This window comes from Prionailurus bengalensis, chromosome D4, assembly GCF_016509475.1.
Source record: "Prionailurus bengalensis isolate Pbe53 chromosome D4, Fcat_Pben_1.1_paternal_pri, whole genome shotgun sequence".
NCBI lineage: Eukaryota > Metazoa > Chordata > Mammalia > Carnivora > Felidae > Prionailurus > Prionailurus bengalensis.
Genome location: NC_057359.1, coordinates 73,143,836 through 73,162,964, shown reverse-complemented (window position 1 = coordinate 73,162,964; position 19,129 = coordinate 73,143,836). Strand labels below are relative to the sequence as shown.

The following is a 19,129-nucleotide window of genomic DNA, read 5'->3' as shown; positions in this document are numbered from 1 at the left end:
AAATAAAAGAAGAAAAAATAAAGATCGGTCATAAACTCTCTTAAATTAAGAGGGAAAAAAAAACCCATGATTAGTATTATGGTTTATATCTTTCCATATTTTTTCTATGCATATCCATTCATTCACTCATATTTTCTAAGTCTCTAACAATTCTTAGATATCTTTCTGTTAGCAAGTTCAAATCTAAGAATCTCTTAAATTCCTAAAGACAGAATTACTGGAGAAAAGAGTACGTGTAGTTTTAACTGACAAACTGCTTCCAGAAATATATCAGCTTATATTCTTAACTGCATATTCTCCTCAACCAGTGGTTGTCTTTAATGGACTTACAACTGAAAAACAGTACATCATCTTTGTTTTCTTTTGTTTGTTTTATTTTTTTTAACATATATTTATTATTGAGAGACAGAGAGACACAGAGTGTGAGCAGGGGAGGGGTAGAGAGGGGGAGACACAGAATCTGAAGCAGGCTCCAGGCTCTGAGCCGTCAGCACAGAGCCCGACGCGGGGCTCGAACTCACAAACCGTGAGATCATGACCTGAGCTGACGTCAGACGCTCAACCAACTGAGTCACCCAGGTGCCCCTGTTTTCTTTTGTTTTTAATGACTATTGGAGTCGAACATCCTTTGAAATAATTGTTGGCTATAGATTTTCTTTGTGAGGAGTTTCTTTTTTTAAATTGTCAGTCAGGTCTTTTTCACTTGTGTAAGTTCTTTATAGCAAAGGGTTTTTCTGATACAGAATTTTAGAATTCAGCCATTATTCCCCTTTATGGTGGCTACAGTTTGGTGTCATGAATAAGAATGCTGTCCCCATTGCAAGCTTTTAAAAATATTAACCTGTGTTCTCTCCTTTATTTATGGTTTATTTATTTTTGTTTTTAATTCCTACCATTCTACTTCTAGGAATCTACCATTAGAAAATACTTTTTAAACGGTAGCAAAGATATTTGTATAATGATGTTCACTGCAGTACTATTTAAAATAGCAAAGGAATGGAGCACTCAGGTGGCTCAGTTAAGTGTCTGACTCTTGATCTTGGCTCAGATCATGATCTTATGGTTCGTGAGGTGATGACACAGAGCCTGCTTGAGATTCTGTCTCTCATTCTCTCTGCCCCTCATCTGCTTGTGCGCACTCTCTCTCAAAATAAATAAATGAACTTTAAAATACAGTAAAATAAAATAGGAAAGGAATCAAAACAACCTAAATGTCCAACAATAAAAACAGTTAAGTTATAGGATATTTATTCTATGATTATCAGTAATCATGTCTGTAAGACATCTTTAACATCAAATATGCTTCAATATAGTTTTTTTTGAGAGAGAGAGAGAGCGTGAGAAGAAGAGGGACAAGGAGAGAGAGAGAGAATCTTAAGCAGGCTCCACATTCAGCATGGAGCCCGACGCGGGGCTCTATCTCATGACCGTGAGATCATGACCTGAGCCGAAATCAAGAGTCAGATCCTTAACTGGCTAACCACCCAGGCACCCCTGCTTCAGTATAGTTTGAAGAAAAAAACACCAAGATTCAAAATTAATTGCACATACATTATGATTTCATTTGTATTAAAAATATGGATATAGGGGCGCCTGGGTGGCGCAGTCGGTTAAGCATCCGACTTCAGCCAGGTCACGATCTCGAGGTCCGTGAGTTCCAGCCCCGCGTCGGGCTCTGGGCTGATGGCTCGGAGTCTGGAGCCTGTTTCCGATTCTGTGTCTCCCTCTCTCTCTGCCCCTCCCCCGTTCATGCTCTGTCTCTCTCTGTCCCAAAAATAAATAAAAAACGTTGAAAAAAAATTTTTTTTTAAATTAAAAAAAAAATATATGGATATAAAAGGTTAGAAAAAATCTAGAACTCATAATGACAACTGTCCTTTTTATACTCATCCTTATTAGGTGCCTCGTTAGCAAACTAGGTAGTGTGTCTCATATATCCATCCTTGTTTCCAAATCTTCTACCATTCTCATATAATACTTTCTTTTTATAAATTTTTTTTAATGTTTATTTATTTTTGAGACAGAGAGAGACAGAGAGAGACAGAGAGCATGAACAGGGGAGGGGCAGAGAGAGAGGGAGACACAGAATCTGAAGCAGGCTCCAGGCTCCGAGCTGTCAGCACAGAGCCCGATGAGGGGCTAGAACTCATGGACTGTAAGATCATGACCTGAGCTGAAATCAGATGCTTAACCGACTGAGCCATTCAGGTGCCCCAATTCTCATATACTTTCATAATCACACGCAAAAAATAAAGCTCCTTTATGGATATAATGGCTTAAATAAAGGAGTAAAAATTTGATGCTTTGGAAAGCAATAAGGTAAACAAAAACTATCATGAAGCAGAAGGATATCCATGATACTTTACTTTTATCACAGTTTGTTCTAGAAAAGATATATGATACATGAAATATGATTAAATGACATAAATTAGAAGTAGGTGAGAAAGATCAAGGGAAAAAAAAACAAGGACAGAGAGAAAAACTAGAGCCACAAATGAGGCTAGGCACACTCACCGTGGAATTCTGCACACCTGCTAAAACTGGGCCACAGACACTACTGTGGATTTCTGGAGAGAAACCCAGTCAGTTTTGAGACTCAGAGTGCTCCTAAAATATGCAGGCCAATAAAAACTCCAACCAGGAGCATGTAGTAAAATTTTCCTCTGTGAAATTCAGGGTCTAACTTGGTAAGGAAAATAAAGTAAAAAGGGTTTTTTTGCTCTATTTTCTAGTAACAATAAAAAAGAGAAAAGGGCACACCCACAGTTCCATAATCAGAGACAACCACTATACTGTTTTGTGTCTCTCCAAAATCTAGAATGCCCCACAAGATCACAAGGTCATGGGTACTCACCTAAAGTCAGATCTACAAATAGGTAACAGAGTGCAAGAGTTGTACTGAAGAATATTCACTTTTGCCATCATTCTATGTGAATATCTCCAGGCATCCCTGCCAACTTGTGGTCTTTTGTGTGTGTGTGTGTGTTTTGTTTTTGTTTTGCAAATGCAACACTTTAGAAGACCTAGCACAGATCCACAGGGCAATCAATCCCCCCACCCCGCAGAGCATCTGTCCATTGGGCCTCATCTTACCACAAAAGAACTCTTATTCCTCAGGAGCTGATGTGCCTAACTACTGTGGCCTGGAGCCCTTCCAGAGAATTCCCATTCAATCCAAAATTTACAACCAGTGTACTCTAGAGACATTTGGTCTTCATCAGAAATGTCATCTGTCCAAGCCATAGCCGGATCCCCGTCCCTTCCCTGCAAAGGGACCTCTTCCCTTGTCAAATATTAGCCAGCTAATCTCATTCTGCTTCAAAACCCTGCTACCCTAAGAGAATACCTGAGAATCACGACCAGGGAGGCTTCTGGTCTCTCCTCACGCTCCTCGGGGCTTCCTTTCTCAGAGCTTCATTTTACACCAAGCCCTTCTGGAACACCCATTCGATAATTAAATTCCTGTCCTTCTTCCACTTATTCGGATTCTGAAAGCTGGCTCTCCTCTGGGACTACAGCCTCCCTCCTGTCCCATCAGGTAGAACGCTGCTCATTTTCTCACATCTCACAAACTCCACGCCACCCCCCAAGACCAAGAGGTGCTGTTGCTATCCCCTTCACTCCACACTGCTCCCCAGCCCCTTGAAAACCCTTCAGAGGCTCAGGCCATCAAGGTATGTGTCTCTATACCTCTCACACCTGTCGTCTGCTGACACCCATCCTTTTCCTGATTCCCAGAAGACTCTAGTGCCTAGCTCTCGGGCTTCCTTTCCAAAGCCCTTCCAGAGTCTGGGTGCCCCTGAGATCCAGGTGGTTCATGCACACAACACCCACCTGTGAGCCACCAGCGTCTCCTTCCACTCCCATCAGGCTTTGTCACCTGGCAGAAGTTCAGACCTCCCTCTAGCCAACCAGCACCTCCTGTATTTCAGACTCTTCCATTTTCCGACACCCTTGGTTCTGCAGCCTCTTGGAACCTACAATTCCTTGACATTCTGTCCAATCCCATATTTACTTCCTTTCTTATTCAGCATCAATTCCATAACCTATCCCCTTTTATTTGCCAATATCCTAAATATCCCTTTCCTAGTGTCCATTCACACGACTTTGGCAAAAATGCAACCGTGCACTTCCTGCTTTACTAGACCCAGGTGTGTGAGCACGCTCCTGGAGGAAAAGCAACATCAGGCAAACACACTAACTGACACAATAAAATCTACGACTGGACCCTCAACACTGCCAAGTAGTCTCATACTTCCTTGGTCAGCTCTTTCTCTCTCATTTTCCACATCAGTTAACGAGAAGCCTGTAGAAGTCTTGAAAACTTCTCAGCCTTACTTCCAAACCTCCCCTTCCTTCTTAGCAGAAGACCTCGAGGGAAAACTGCAGCTAGAAGCACAGAGCCCTCAACTTGCTGCCACAAAAACCAAACAGGACAAAAATTCCCTTCCTCCTCTAGAAACAATGGAAAAAGTATACCTCCCCCAAAAGAGGCCACTGATTCCATCCACTTCTGCTCAGGCTATTCGCCCTCTCTGCTCTGTGGCTTCCATCCTCCCCTCCAAACTTCACCTGAATGTCTCCCCTAGCAACCCTGGGCTCTGGGCACTTACACAGGTCATGTCCATCCTTAAAACCAAACAAAAAGCGCCCCCCTCCCTTCAAGTCCACACCTCCTCCAGCTCCTGTTCTCACTTCACCTGCAAACTACCAACACTCGTGTCTTTCTTCTCACTCACTCGAACCCACTGCCAACTGGGTTCTGCCCCACGACCCCAGGGCAATTGCGCTCACCACCGTCACGGATAGCCCTCTTGTCATCAAATCTAATGCCCGCTTTGCAATCCTTGTGTATCCTTGATCTCTAAGTGGCACCTAGCCTGAGAAGAGCCAGTTGAGGCACAAGACTTGGTGCTTACTAAGGAGATGGGGTAAGAGACAAGAGGAGGACAGCTCCTAAAGGAAGCTGAAGGCTCCTGTCTATTTCCACTTCATCAGTTTCAACAGCCAGGCCAGGTAGTAGACGGTGCACAGTGCTGGGGAAGTGGGTGGAGCCATCCCTCTCTGGAAAATCATGCCTTGTGGAAGTACAGCATAGACAGATCTGGATTCAAGTTCTAGCTCCATCACACATCAGCTGCATGTCTTTGAGTAATTTTCTTAATATGTCTGTGTCTCCGTTTCCTCATCCACAAAGGAAAAACACCACCTATACCTGCTTCAGTGAGCGGTATACAGAGGATTAACTGACGATATATTTAAAGCACTTAGCACGAAATAAATGGCAGCTCACCCATATAGCAGAGCACTGCTGTCGTCTTAGAAGTGACAGCATGACGGTGTGCTTACTGGCATTTGCTAGCAGAGAAAGATGTCGCACCACATGCAGTGAATGGGCAGCCTGCAGAATACTCATTTTTGTATGTGGATAGAGACAAATTGCTCCGAAATTTAGAAATGATTATCTCCGGCTGGTGAGCTTATAGATGCTCTTTTATTTTATTGTTTTAGCTTACTTGAATTTCCTAGTTTCTCTACAACAAGCACGTATTACTTAGATAAAATAAAAGGTTTCTGTTACAAAAAAAGCACAGCACCAGCACATGGTAAGTGCTCAGTCATTAGTTACTATGATGATGATACTTTCTAAAAGCCTGCAGAGAAGAGCCAGGGTCTGTCTGCTTGCCTTGAAAATGCCCAGGCTGGGGCGCCTGGGAGGCTCAGTCGGTTGAGCGTCCGACTTCGGCCCAGGTCACGATCTCGCGGTCCGTGGGTTCAAACCCCGCATCGGGCTCTGTGCTGACAGCTTGGAGCCCAGAGCCTGTTTCAGATTCTGTGTCTCCCTCTCTCTCTGACCCTCCCCTGTTCATGCTCTGTCTCTCTCTGTCTCAAAAATAAATAAACATTAAAAAAAAAAATTAAAAAAAAAAAAGAAAATGCCCAGGCTGGCTCCCCACCACTGGAGAGGGAAGGTGCCCATGACTTGGGTTGGGGTAGAGAAGGGCTCTGCCTGCATTGGCTCTCAGTCCTAGGCTCATTTTATCTCAAGCAAAAGCAGCTCTCTACTTTGTCCAGCTTTGGTCATCAGGAATCTGAAGTAGGACAGGGGAGTCAAAGCTCAAAGTAATAAAGTATTTGTACAACCTCGTCCTCTGACCACTATCTCTGCTAGAAAACCACAGCAGAAGTGGGGGTCCCAGGGCAAGACCAGTGTGTGAGACCCTGTGTTCCTGTTTATAATCCTCCTCTCATCCCCACACATCACAGGGTGCGTGGCTACGTAGTGATATGTGTAGATACGCTTTAATGCAACATTCAGAAAGAAGGTCCCAAATGCACCACCAAGACATTAACCCTGGTGTCATTACCTGAACCAGAAAAAGAAAAGGACTCTGGTTTGAGACAGAATTGACAGTAAGAAGTAAAACTTAATTCTGCAATGAGCTCACCCAGAGGTGGGAGCATCACAGAGAAGTGAAAATGTGGAATTAGAACTTGGAAAAGTTCTGACTTACAGGGAATCAAATAACCCCACAAAGAAGGGACAGAGACAAGAACACCGAGGAAAGGGGGTAAGGAAGGACGGAAACAGACGGGCACAGGGGAGAGCGGTGGCCAGCAGCAGGCGCCTGAGCCTGTGACTCAGTGAACAGAGGTCCCGCAGTACTAGCATTCTGGGAGGTCCGCTGCAGGGCAGAGGAGTCAAGGAGGGTGGGAAGTGGTAAGGCTGGCGAGCACTGCTGTGCCAGTGAGGCGGTCACCTCGTCATTCAGCTGTTTTAGAGCATAAATTTCAGAAAAACAGGTTTTGCATTTCGCTGACTACAGAGTAAAAAATAAGTTGGCCCTGGGGCAAAAAACAGAAATAATTCACGGGAAGACGGGTATCAACCTAGGACCTCTGACGACCTAACATCCATCTAAGCATCTAGATCACTGCCTGAGAAATAACAGGCACCCGGGGTCAACGGTGACAGGGGAAGATTGCGTGGATGCATGTACATGTGCACACATACGTGGACAAATTTTCGAATGCGAACCAGGTGCAGAAAGGACAGGGCAGTAATAGCAAAGAAACGTCTGACAAAGGCTGAGATGTCCATAGGGAAAAGATACTCTATAATCATTGCATAAATAGAGATTAAAAAACTAAGCTCTGTCTATATTCATATGAACATGGAAAGGTCTTCAAAAATATTGTAGAGGGGGAAGTTAGAAAACAATATTGCAGTGAAATCTGAATTATATATATTTTAACTATATATGCACATATGTAAACACAAAAAAAGACTGGGAAGGATGTATACCAAATTTCAACAATGGCAGCATTTAGCGAGAACAACTTAAGTGACAAGGGCTAAGTGAGACTTGTATTTGGTCTTTATCATCATTTACTTTATTTTTCAAAATAAAGTATTTATAGTACTTGTACAATTTTTTAAATGTTTTCGTTTATTTATTTTGAAAGAGAGAGTGTGCAAGCCTGGGAGGAGAAGAGAGAGAATCCCAAGCAGGTTCCATGCTGTCAGCACAGAGCCCGACATGGGGCTCAAACTCACGAACTGTGAGATTACAACCTGAGCCGAAACCAAGAGTTGGAGGCTTAAAAGACTGAAACAGTGCTCCAGTACTCGCATCATTTTTTAAATATAGCACTGTCAGGGGCGCCTGGGTGGCTCAGTCGGTTGAGGATCCGACTTCGGCTCAGGTCACGATTTCGCGGTCCGTGAGTTCGAGCCCCGCGTCAGGCTCTGTGCTGACAGCTCAGAGCCTGGAGCCTGCTTCCGATTCTGTGTCTCCCTCTCTCTCTGCCCCTCCCCCGTTCATGCTCTGTCTCTCGCTGTCTCAAAAATAAATAAATGTTAAAAAAAAATTTTTTTAATATAGCACTGTCATCCAATAAAAGATCAAATCTGAGTGTACTTTACTCTCTGCCTTCCCCCCCCCCAAAGAATTTAGACAAGTGCAGAACCTACTAAATTTTCAAAATAAAAACTTAATTCAGGGGCACCTGGGGGGCTTAGTCGGTTAAGCCTTGATTTCGGCTCAGATCATGATCTCACGGTTCATGGGATCCAGCCCCACATCAGGCTCTGTGTTGACAGTGCAGAACCTGCTTGGGATTCTCTCTCCCTCTGTCTGCCCCTCCCTTGCTCACACATACACACTCTCTCTCTCTAAAAATAAGTAAACCTTAAAATATTTTTAAAAATCATTTATTTTCTACAATGAAAAAGAGAAAAGGCACAGAAGAGAGGATGTTCATAAACACTTCTCCTAATACCATTCACAAAGCCACCTTCAATCTGTTATAACTTCTACAAATATCTGTAAATCCTTCTTCATCATGTGGCCTGTGGCGGCAGGGGAATACCAACAAACAGGATGGTTTCCTGAACAAAGTACTTTCTTTATTCAAAAATATAAAGTGATGACTCCTGAGATAGGTTGAAACTGTAATTAAGTCTTGGTCTACTGTACTGGGAAACAAATGACTCCATTTTCGGGTTTGTTTCTTTTTTAATGTATCCTTTTATAATAAGCTGGTAACTGAGTAAAACCAGTTAGAAGTATACGTTTATGTATTGATATATATATATATAGCGATCAAGTATATTTTCTCCTAATAGTGTAAATATTGTTATTCTTCCTCTGGATCAGTGCTTCTCAACCAGGAGTAATGTTGTCCCCAGGGAATACTTGGCAATGTCTGGAGACATTTTTAGTTGTCTCCACTGGAGGTTGGAGGTGGGTACTACAGGCATCTAGTGGGTAGAGACCAGGCATGCTGGGAAACATCCTACAATGCATAGGACACCCCCTCACACACACAACAAAGAATTATTCAGTCCAAAACATCAATACTGCCAAGGATAAGAAACACTGCTTGAAACCTAAAATTGTACTGCTACTTAAAATATTGAAAAAACAATTGAAAAAGTAAAGATACATTAAAGTTATCTTTTATAAGTAGAATTAGCTTAAGGGTATGGATTTGAAAATAAAAATATGGGATTGATAGTACTAAAAATTCAACTTAGAATCCTGGTTACCTACTTTGTAACAGTGAACAAGTTAAAGTCTCTGCCTCAGTTTCCTCATCTCTAAAATTATAACTAGAAGATCTACCTTTTAGGGTTGCTGTGAACATTAAGCCAGACAATCTCAGGACCCTGTCCACTACCCACCTAGCACACAGCAAAAATGCAATAAATATTTGTTCCTAATCTTCTCTTCTTCCCCTCCCCCTATGATCCATTTCAAATACACCAAATTACAACCATGGTCTTGCCACAGATTTCGAATGATACAGCAACTCATAAATTTCAATAGTAATGTGATATTATTAACGTTAAATAATATCATGACCGAAAATTGGTGAAAGCAGAGGGATTAAATGTTTTATTTGAAAGACCGCAGTCACAATTTCTCCTTCGTTTTAAGATTAAAAATTCACATATAATCCTTTTAATCTGAATACATCTACTCTGTATCAAAAAGCCACATCCACCATTGAATGAAGGTGAATCGAGTGGTACAAAGGGAAGGAAGAAAGCAAGAACCATGAAGGTAGGCCTCCAATTCATTAAGACCATTCAACAGGGGTGGAAGGTAATGACAGGACCTACTTTGGTGGTGATCCTATACGTAATGTAGGTCTCCATGGTACAGACATGCTTCTTGGGGTCATCAACTGTGACAAAGAGATCTCTGGTCTCACCATCAATGTCATCATCAAGCTGAAGTCTGTTGAGAAGGGAAGATGAAGAAGCTGGACTCGAAGTACCTGCTGGGGTACCACCGTTGGGCAAAATGAGATCCTGAAAGAGGAGAAGAGTCACCTTACAAATTAAATGAAAACACACATCTGGAGAACATCAGCAAAAGTGGCTGCTTTAACCAAACCAAGAAACATCTCTAAACATAAAAGTAATGTTCAAAGAAACTGATCCTTTCTTTACTTAACATTTATTTATTTATTTATTTATTTATTTATTCATTTATTTATTTATTTATTTATTTATTATTTTGAGAGAGAGCACACGAGTGGGGGAGGGGCAGAGAGGGAAGAGAGAATCCCAAGCAGGCTCTGCACTGTCAGCGCAGAGCCCGATGTGGGGCTCAAACTCACGAACCGCCACATCATAACCAAGAGTCAGACGCTTAACCAATTGAGCCACCCAGGTGCCCTTTATTTAACATCTTTTAAGTGAACAGGTCTTCTGTGACTAATAGAAACAAACTGTGGCAGTACTCTACACCAAATTCATGCCAATTCATTTTCCAGCAAGCACTGGAGGAACCACCAGAAGCAAACAGTTGAGGGACAGAGAACATAACAGCCCCACCATCGTCAGACTTTGACAGAGAAAGAATGCCATGCACACACCGCAAGAGCATTCTCCTTTTCCCCTTTCTCAAGATCACCTGGGCCCAGGTAGACATTAACACATTGGAACCCTCTTAAATACTTAGCACATTTAAAAACTCAATCAGCCATCACAAAGAGACCACTAAACATCATGTGCCTCCTGAAAGCAGTTCCCACCACCACCTAAAAAGTATACTTGCCAAAATATTGAATCTGAATCCTGAATAAATCTCTAGACACAACATCAACTTGTAGGAAATATAGAGGAATGAGGGAGATATTAAACCATACTATAAATATGAAATCAGAAAAACCCATGCTGTATGAAATTAAAGAGAACCAAAGACCGAGCTTCTTCAATAAATAAACTGCAAGGAGACAGAAAGACAGAAGGAGCACCTAGAGATGTAAAGCGATCTGAGAGACCTATTGACAACTGCAGTGGATCCTGATTAAAACAAAACGTTAGGGGCACCTGGGTGGCTCAGTTGGTTGAGCATCTGACTTCGGCTCAGGTCATGATCTTATGGTTCGTGGGTTCGAGCCCCGCATCAGACTCTGTGCTGACAGCTCGGAGTCTGGAGCCTGTTTCAGATTCTGTGTCTCCTTCTCCCTCTGCCCCTCCCTGGCTCGCTTTCTCTCTCTCTAAAATAATAAACATTTAAAAAGTGTTAACAGATTTGGTGATATTCAGGGAAATGTAAATACTGATCAGTTATTTGATGGAATTTAGAAATGTATTAGGTGTGATAACAAAAGTATTATGATTTTACAAAGACTTCATCTCTTAGAAATATATAGAAAAATATTCATGGATGAAATGATAGGATATGCGGTATTTGCTTCAAAATAATTAAGAATAGGTAGACGGAGATATAGATGATACAAGATGCCCCAAGGTTGATAACTATAGAAGCCAGTATCTGTAGGTTTCTCCTCTTTTGTATATGTATAAATTTGTCCACAACATACAAGTTTTCAAATGGGGGGAGGGGTACAAATGACAGAAAAGAAAGAGATGGAAAATTTTTTAAATTATGGACCTCTTTTTAGGCCTCAGTGGGAAGCCACTTGATTAAATCATGTTCCTGCAATATCCAAAAAAGGTAGTCAGTCTTACCTCTTTTGGTTTTTAGGTTTAATAACAGACAAAGCCCTGTCTAGCAGTAGATGTGAGCATCTATATGTCACTTTGGAGTCATCAGAAGGCAAAGACTAAGGAATACAATAAGAGACATGACACCATGGAAAAGACCTTGGAAACACTGTTGTCCTGTTGGTCATTAGATCACAAGTTGGAGATGGGGAGATGCTTTACCTTGAATTCTCTCTTCTTGTCTGCAGGTTGGATATGACTTAGCCCCCAGATAAGAGGACACAGAGGAAATGAGAGGTCAACCTAGCAGTCACATCCATGGGCTCTAGCTGGAAAGAGGGCTGTGACAAGGTGGAGTCTGGAGTCAAGGGCAATGTCACCCAACTCAATGGATGATGGAAAGTAAACAGATAAGGCACCTTCCTTTGTCTCCATTTCTAGAGTGCAGATAATTTAATCACATGCATGATTACACAATGTCAAAAATATTTTTTGTGATTGTTAAAAAAATTCCATATTCACAGAAGACCCCACTCTCCACTTCTCGTCAGCCCAAGGGCTTGTCAGCTGGGAAGGCGAACCCTACAGTAGCTGCCCTCAGTGTGGACGTGACTGTAGAACCTTAGCTACAGCAGCATCAGCTCATCTGACTGCCCTGTCAGCATACAGACAGGGCATGCAGTGGCCATACCCCAGCGTCTAGGGATCTGAGAAGATACCTTCTCTGGAGCTCTGCGATAATAACCATCGTGCCTCCATCATTTCAGTAAATATTTAAACACTGACCTCAGGCACGGCCCGCACCAGGCATTGCAGGGGCCCACCCTTACTTACGTTTCATCAACACTAGCACACTGGGCCTCAGAATGGCTCTGCCGATGGCTAAGCATTGCACAAGAGAAACAAAGAACTCAAAATCTTTAGACAGATAAGCCAACATGGGCTCTGACAGCAGCTTTCCACCATCTGGCCTAGACAGATCTTACCGGCCTTGTTTCTCACGACTTCAGTTCTGGAACCCACCGTGCTGTTTCGTGCTCCTCACCTTTGCTTGCAAAGCTACCCCTCTTTTTTATGTAGTGGTCTCCAAGTATCTCACTTGAATCTGTTCAAATGCACCCTCCTCTTGGAATCCTCCGTTGATCCACCCCCTAGCAGAAATTAGTTACTCCTTCTCAGTACTTTGAAGATACTACCACTGAAGCAGTTTTCAGGGTTTTGGGGTTTTTTTAAGTTTGTTTTATTTATTTTGAAAGAGAAAGAGCACACAGCAGGTGCAGAGAGAGAGGGAAAGAGAGAATTCCAAGCAAGTTTGCACTGTCAGCGCAGAGCCCGATGCGGGGCTCAAAGTCAAGAACCATGAGACACGACCTAAGCCGGAATCAAGAATTGGACGCTTAACGACTGAGCCACCCAGGCGCCCCAGCAGTTTTCAGTTTTAATCATTTATTTACATATGTAACATCTACAAACACTGTGAGTCCCCAACAACTGTGACTGTTGTCTTGTTCACCTCTGTGTGTGTGTGTGTGTGTGTGTGTGTGTGTGTGTGTGTACACATCTGTTTGCAGGTGTCCCAGTGACTCCAAGCCAACTTCCCTGACCTTTGCTCTGGGACCTCTGCCAATAACTTTCCCAAAGCAGCCCACACAAAGGTCTGAGATGTCTTGGCCAGACAGTGGGAAGTTAACTTGTTCTCAAGTCAGTTGGTCGGGGTGGGGGTGGGGGTGGGGGAGGGAGAGTCAGTCAAACAGACCTTATCACACTGAAGACTTTTTCCTCCCAGGACTACGTGACCAGGGAAACACTCATACCCTTACTATCAGGTGTTTCACGGAGTATTATGTAAGCACATATGAATAGTCGACGACCTACAAATGTCTATAATTTCCTAAAATGGGAGCCCCCAGCTCAGCTTTCAATGGCACATGTGCACACAGTGTTTCCACATTCTTTATATATACATACACTATACATATATATATATATATACACACACATATATATAAGACTATATATATAATCTTTATACACACACACACACACACACACATATACAGAGAGAGAGAGAGAGAGAGAGAGAGAGAGAGAGAGAACACACATGCGCAAGTGCAGGGGAGGGGCAGAGAGAGAGGGAGAGAATCCCAAGCAGGCTCTGCACTGTCAGCACAGAGCCTGATGTGGGGCTCAAACTCACCAAACAGGAGATCACGACCTGAGCTGAAGTCAGATGCTTAACCAACTGAGCCACCCAGGCGCCCCTGTGTCCACATTCTTATTTCATTACAGCTCATGTCAGCCTTGTGATGGTTAGCAAGACAGATATACTGTCTCTGCCAAGAAGGAGGCAACTCAAAAAGGTTAGGTCATGTGTCCAAATGAAGCTAGTCATTGCTATGCTAAGAGCTGAACGTAGGTTTCTAGTTCTGAGTTCAAGGTTCTTATCAAGCTGAACGCCTTTTGTGTGGCTTTTTCCAACCCAACAACATCCCTCATGTCCACCATCTGGCCATAAATCCTTCTGGGTAAATATGAAGCTTCTGTTTTCAAAGCCAGTCAAGGAAAGCTAACACTTCCCTTAGGGTCTTAATACAAGTTACGCCCTCAAATGACTCCCCCTCAAGATATGGTCCCCATGAGAAGCAAATGGGAAAATATGAAAATCAAGGGGCGCCTGGGTGGCTCAGTTGGTTGGGCCTCAGACTTCAGCTCAGGTCATGACCTCACGCCCTGAGGGTTCGAGCCCCGTGTTGGGCTCTGTGCTGATATAACTAGGAGCCTGGAGCCTGCTTTGGATTCTGTGTCTCCCTCTCTCTGTCCCCATCCTGCTCACACTCTGTCTCTCAAAAATAAATAAACATTAGAAAAAATATTTTACATTTTTTTAATGTTTTTATTTATTTTTGAAGGAGAGACAGAGACAGAGCATGAGCAGGGGAGGAACAGATAAAGAGGGAGACACAGAATCCAAAGCAGGCTCCAGGCTCTGAGCTGTCAGCACAGAGCCCGATGCGGGGCTCGAACCCACAAACTATGAGATCATGACCTGAGCCGAAGTCGGACGCTCAACTGACTGAGCCACCCAGTCGCCTCAGAAAAAATATTTTAACAAAAATATGAGAATCTAGGAAGAGAGGACAGTCCAGTACTCTAGCAGCAGGCATGCAACAGTGAGAGACCTAAATTCTCGAGCAGGTGCTATGGGACAGCAGCACGTTTCTGACCAACATGAACCATGGAATGTGAGAAGTGGCAGAATCCTTGGCTCAATGCAAAAGGCTTCTGGTTCATTCTTGCTGCCCTAGGGTCAGGCTTCCATACTGCAGCCAGGCAGCTCTTTGAGAAGTGTTAATCAGAGCATGTCACTCCCCTGCTCAAAACTCTCAAAGACACCCACTCACACTCAGAATCAAATCCAACCTCCCTCCCATAACCTATGAGGGCCAATGTGACCTCACCATTCCCCCTGACCTCATCCTCAACGTTCTTCCCCTGCTTCACCATGTTCCAGATGCACAGGTCTCGGCTCACCTAGACCTGAGTGCTTCCATGTATGCTGCTCACTGTACCTGGACCAGTCCTCTCCCCTCACATTCCCACGTGGCTGGCTCTTCTCTTCAAATAGGTTCCTGCTAGGGGCGCCAGGCTCAGTTGGTTAAGTGTCCAACTTCAGCTTGGGTCGTGGTCCCATGGCCTATGGGTTCGAACCCTGTGTCAGGCTCTGTGCTGATGGCTTAGAGCCTGGAGCCTGCTTCAAATTCTGTGTCTCCCTCTCTCTCTAGCTTTCTCCCACTTGTTCTCTCTCTCTCTCTCAAAAATAAATAAACATTTAAAAAATTAAAAAAAAAAAATAGGTTCCTGCCCAAATGACACCTTCTCAGCCCACAAAAATCTAAAAATACCCCTGCACCCCTCTATCACTTCCCAGAGCCTTCCCTGCCTTTATTTTAGTCACAGACTCTCACCATCTGAAAAGTTATTATGTATTGACTGACGGTCTGACAAGAGGAGAGACTTTGTCATATTTTCTTCTCCTCTACATAGTAGGCACTCAACATATATCTGATAAATGAATGAGTCTTAGAAATGATCCAACTCAATCCCTTGCCAGTAGAAGGGACTCAATAAAGGTCTGTCAAATGACAATGACACCGAGCCTGGCAATGACTGGGCAGTTCTGAACCCCAGTTCAGAGTAGACTCCGGCAAGTTTCTTAACCTCTCTATGCCCTAATCTCCTCGTTTATAAAATGGGTATAATGGGATTGAATTAGCTAGTACATGAAGCAGATGGAATAGTGCCTGGAACACAGTGGGTGCTACAACACTAGTAATAGACTAAAACACAAAAAACAACAAAAAAAGCCAAATCAACTTGCCTGCAAGTATTCTTGCATCCCCCCGTAGACTATGGGGCTGGGCTCACAACAGACACTTAACAAATGCTGCTGAAAATAAAAACTGTATGGGGAGTCATCGCTGGTGCCTCAAATACACTTTCCTTAATGATTTTCCTGTAGCTACAGTAACTCTTGTGAAAATTACAACATATAAATAAATGAAAACACCTCGTTGTTCCCAAATATTAATTCTCACCTAACGCAGGTTTCAGTTATAAGTGGATTTCTTCTCCCCCTCTACCCCTTTTTACCTAGGAAGAGAAATACGTACATGAGCTGCTACAGAAACCCCTCTGGTTCAAAGAATTTCAGTTACCAGATCCACTATCGTGGTCAGCCAGGCAGAAGACAGATTATTAAATTAACATAAATCACTGGCAAAACTCTATATTACATTATACACGTGGTTTATGAAAAGAAAGTGGTATACATTAGGAGTCAATATGGATTTGATTTTTAGAAAGTCATGCTTATGGGAAAAAAAAAGGAGAAAAAGACAGAGACAAACCAAGAAAGAGACTCTTAACTATAGAGAACAAACTGATGGTTACCAGAGGGGGTGGGGGGTGGGGAGTGTGTGAAATAGGTGATGGGGATGAAGGAGAGCACTTGTGATGAGCACCAGGTGACTAAAATAAAAACTAAAAAAAAAAAAAAAAAGTCCTGCTTAAACACTCGAAGCTCTCTTTTTGATACTATGAGAGGGAAGTGGGCAACATGATCTAGTTTCAGGAGAGCTTGATGTAAGGCGTCCTCACACTGAAGGGGAGAGTGCTCATAATGTACCTGACTCGTCTCTATTTACCTGCCTCCTGCCAGGCACACAGGAGATGCCTGAAGAATGAATAGGTCTACAGAGACTGAACAGAACACTCCTGATTGTTGACTTTGTCGTAAAGTTAAATTTAAGCCCACTTTGGAGAACACAATCAAAGGGAAACTCTCAAAAATGTTCTGTTCAAGGATGTTCATAGCAGAGCAAAGAACACGGAGTGAACCCTGGAAAAATCCCAAAGGCTCGATAACCAGGAAATGATCGTGTTTATACTAATAGGAATGTTACACACTCATTTAAAGATTATAAAACTAGACTCCTAGATAAACTCTGTGAGCTGAGCACAGACACACCCTGCTCTCTCCCTCTTTCCATTCTCCAGATACTCACTTAACAAGCTACAGAAGGGAAGAGAAACAGCAGTGAGGGGAAAAAAAGAAAAAGAAAAAGAAAAGCAGTGACTAGAATTGGACCAGACTGGAAACCAGGCAAGAATGGCATCCAAATGCTAAAACCTCCAAAGGTTTTCTACGGGATATAATTGGGACACAAGTGAGGAAAAGAACTAAGAGGTATCTTTAACCCATGTCCCTGAAGTCACTCAAGGTTATCAAGGTTTCCTAAGAAGTAGAAAATGCCCTGAAGCCCTCACCTACACTCTAATTTGAAAGTGCAAACTTCTGGGGGGATGGGCAAGTGGGAGGGCCAACAGCGGGGCAAAGGAGGACCACCAGAGTATCTGGCTGCTGTGGACAAGGGGATGCCAAGCACAGGCAGATACACCGTGTAAGGACCACCAGCAAAGGGTGTCTGCCCACACACACTGCTTCCTCTCACCATGAAGGGTAGAGATGCCAATGCAAGCCAAGAGCCAAAGGAACATGAAGGCAGCTGGCCAGCTGCCCTGGGCAGATCCAACCAACCACAGAAACCGCAAACTGAAGGAGCTGGGCTCCACCGAGATGGGGAGAAAACCCAAAACAAGAAGGAAGCCAGGCTATGCTGGATCCAGATGCAGAGAGAAATGAGGCCAAGTTTCCCTGAGTGACTATCCAGGACCCTGGCTTTCTTCCTTCTGACTCTTCCCCACTGATAGATCACGCAACTGATCTGGCAACTGATAACCTAAGATCTGAGAAGACAATTCTAACATCATGGGGAAAAAGGGGGGATCCATTAATTCACTTGTTCTGATAGGTGGCAAATGGCAGGCCTGCATTACCTCATTAGACACAGGAAAACCTAAAAATATATCCAGACTATCTTCGCTCATCATTCAGACCCAAGAAGAATTTAGGAAGTCTGATCAATATACAGTGGTGGGGTAGGGAGAGGAAGAGGCAGTAACTATTACCTCTTCGCATGATTATAAATTACAAGGATAGGGGCGCCTGAGTGGCTCGGTCGGTTAAGCGTCCAATTTCAGCTCAGGTCACGATCTCGCGGTCCGTGAGTTCGAGCCCCGCGTCGGGCTCTGGGCTGATGGCTCAGAGCCTGGAGCCTGCTTCCGATTCTGTGTCTCCCTCTCTCTCTGCCCCTCCCCCGTTCATGCCCTGTCTCTCTCTGTCTCAAAAATAAATAAACGTTAAAAAAAATTTTTTTAATAAAAAAATTAAAAAATAAATTACAAGGATATGCTGTGAAAAACTATGCCAATGAACTTGCAAGTCTAGATGAGATAGATACCTTTGCAGGAAAATACATGGCCAAAATGAAATTTAGTTGAGGTAGAAAATCTAAATAACCACAGAACTGCTGTCACAGAACTTTTACTGAAAGGTAAGCTAAGCCCCATGGTTGTACAGCTCATCTCCACCGAAACTCAAGGAGCAAGTTCTGTTTCATCCAATTACTCTAAGACACATACTTTTAAAAAATGGAGAGGGGTACCTGGGTGGCTAAGTCATTTAAAGCATCTAACTCTTGATTTTGGCTCAGGTCATGATATCACAGCTCATGGAATCAAGCCCCTCATGCTGTCAGCATGGAGCCTGCTTGGGATCCTCTCTTTCCCCCTCTCTCTTTCCCTCCCCTGCTCGTGCTCTCTCCCTCTCTCTCAAAATAAATAAATATTGGGGGACCTGGGTGGCTCAGTCGGTTAAGCGTCCGACTTCAGCTCAGGTCATCATCTCACAGTTTGTGGGTTCGAGCCCCGCGTCAGGCTCTGTGCTGACAGTTCAGAGCCTGGAGCCTGCTTTGGATTCTGTGTCTCCCTCCCTGTACCCCTTCCCACTTCTGAAATAAGTAAACATTAATAAAATTAAAAATAAATAACTTTAAAATTTTTTAAAGAAATAATAAACCTTTTAAATCATTTTATAAGGATTAACTATATCTGATATCAAAATACCAGTACAGAAAAGGAAATTAGATAGAAGTGTAAACATGTCAATAAAGTAACAGCAAGTGGTATATTAAAAGAATTTTTAGGGGCACCTGGGTGGCTCAGTCAGTTGAGCATCTAACTTTGGCTCGGGTCATGATCTCA

General features: G+C 43.2%; 1 protein-coding gene across 2 annotated transcripts in view; it reads right to left on the bottom strand.

Moving 5' to 3' along the window:
• SNX30 (sorting nexin family member 30) overlaps positions 1 to 19,129 on the bottom strand; it is a 116,558-nt gene that overhangs the window by 53,266 nt on the left and 44,163 nt on the right. For both annotated transcript variants that reach the window (XM_043566620.1, XM_043566621.1), the window contains exon 2: positions 9,629 to 9,820. In XM_043566620.1, coding sequence (XP_043422555.1) covers positions 9,629 to 9,820 — 192 coding nt within the window. The remainder of the gene's footprint in view (positions 1 to 9,628; positions 9,821 to 19,129) is intronic.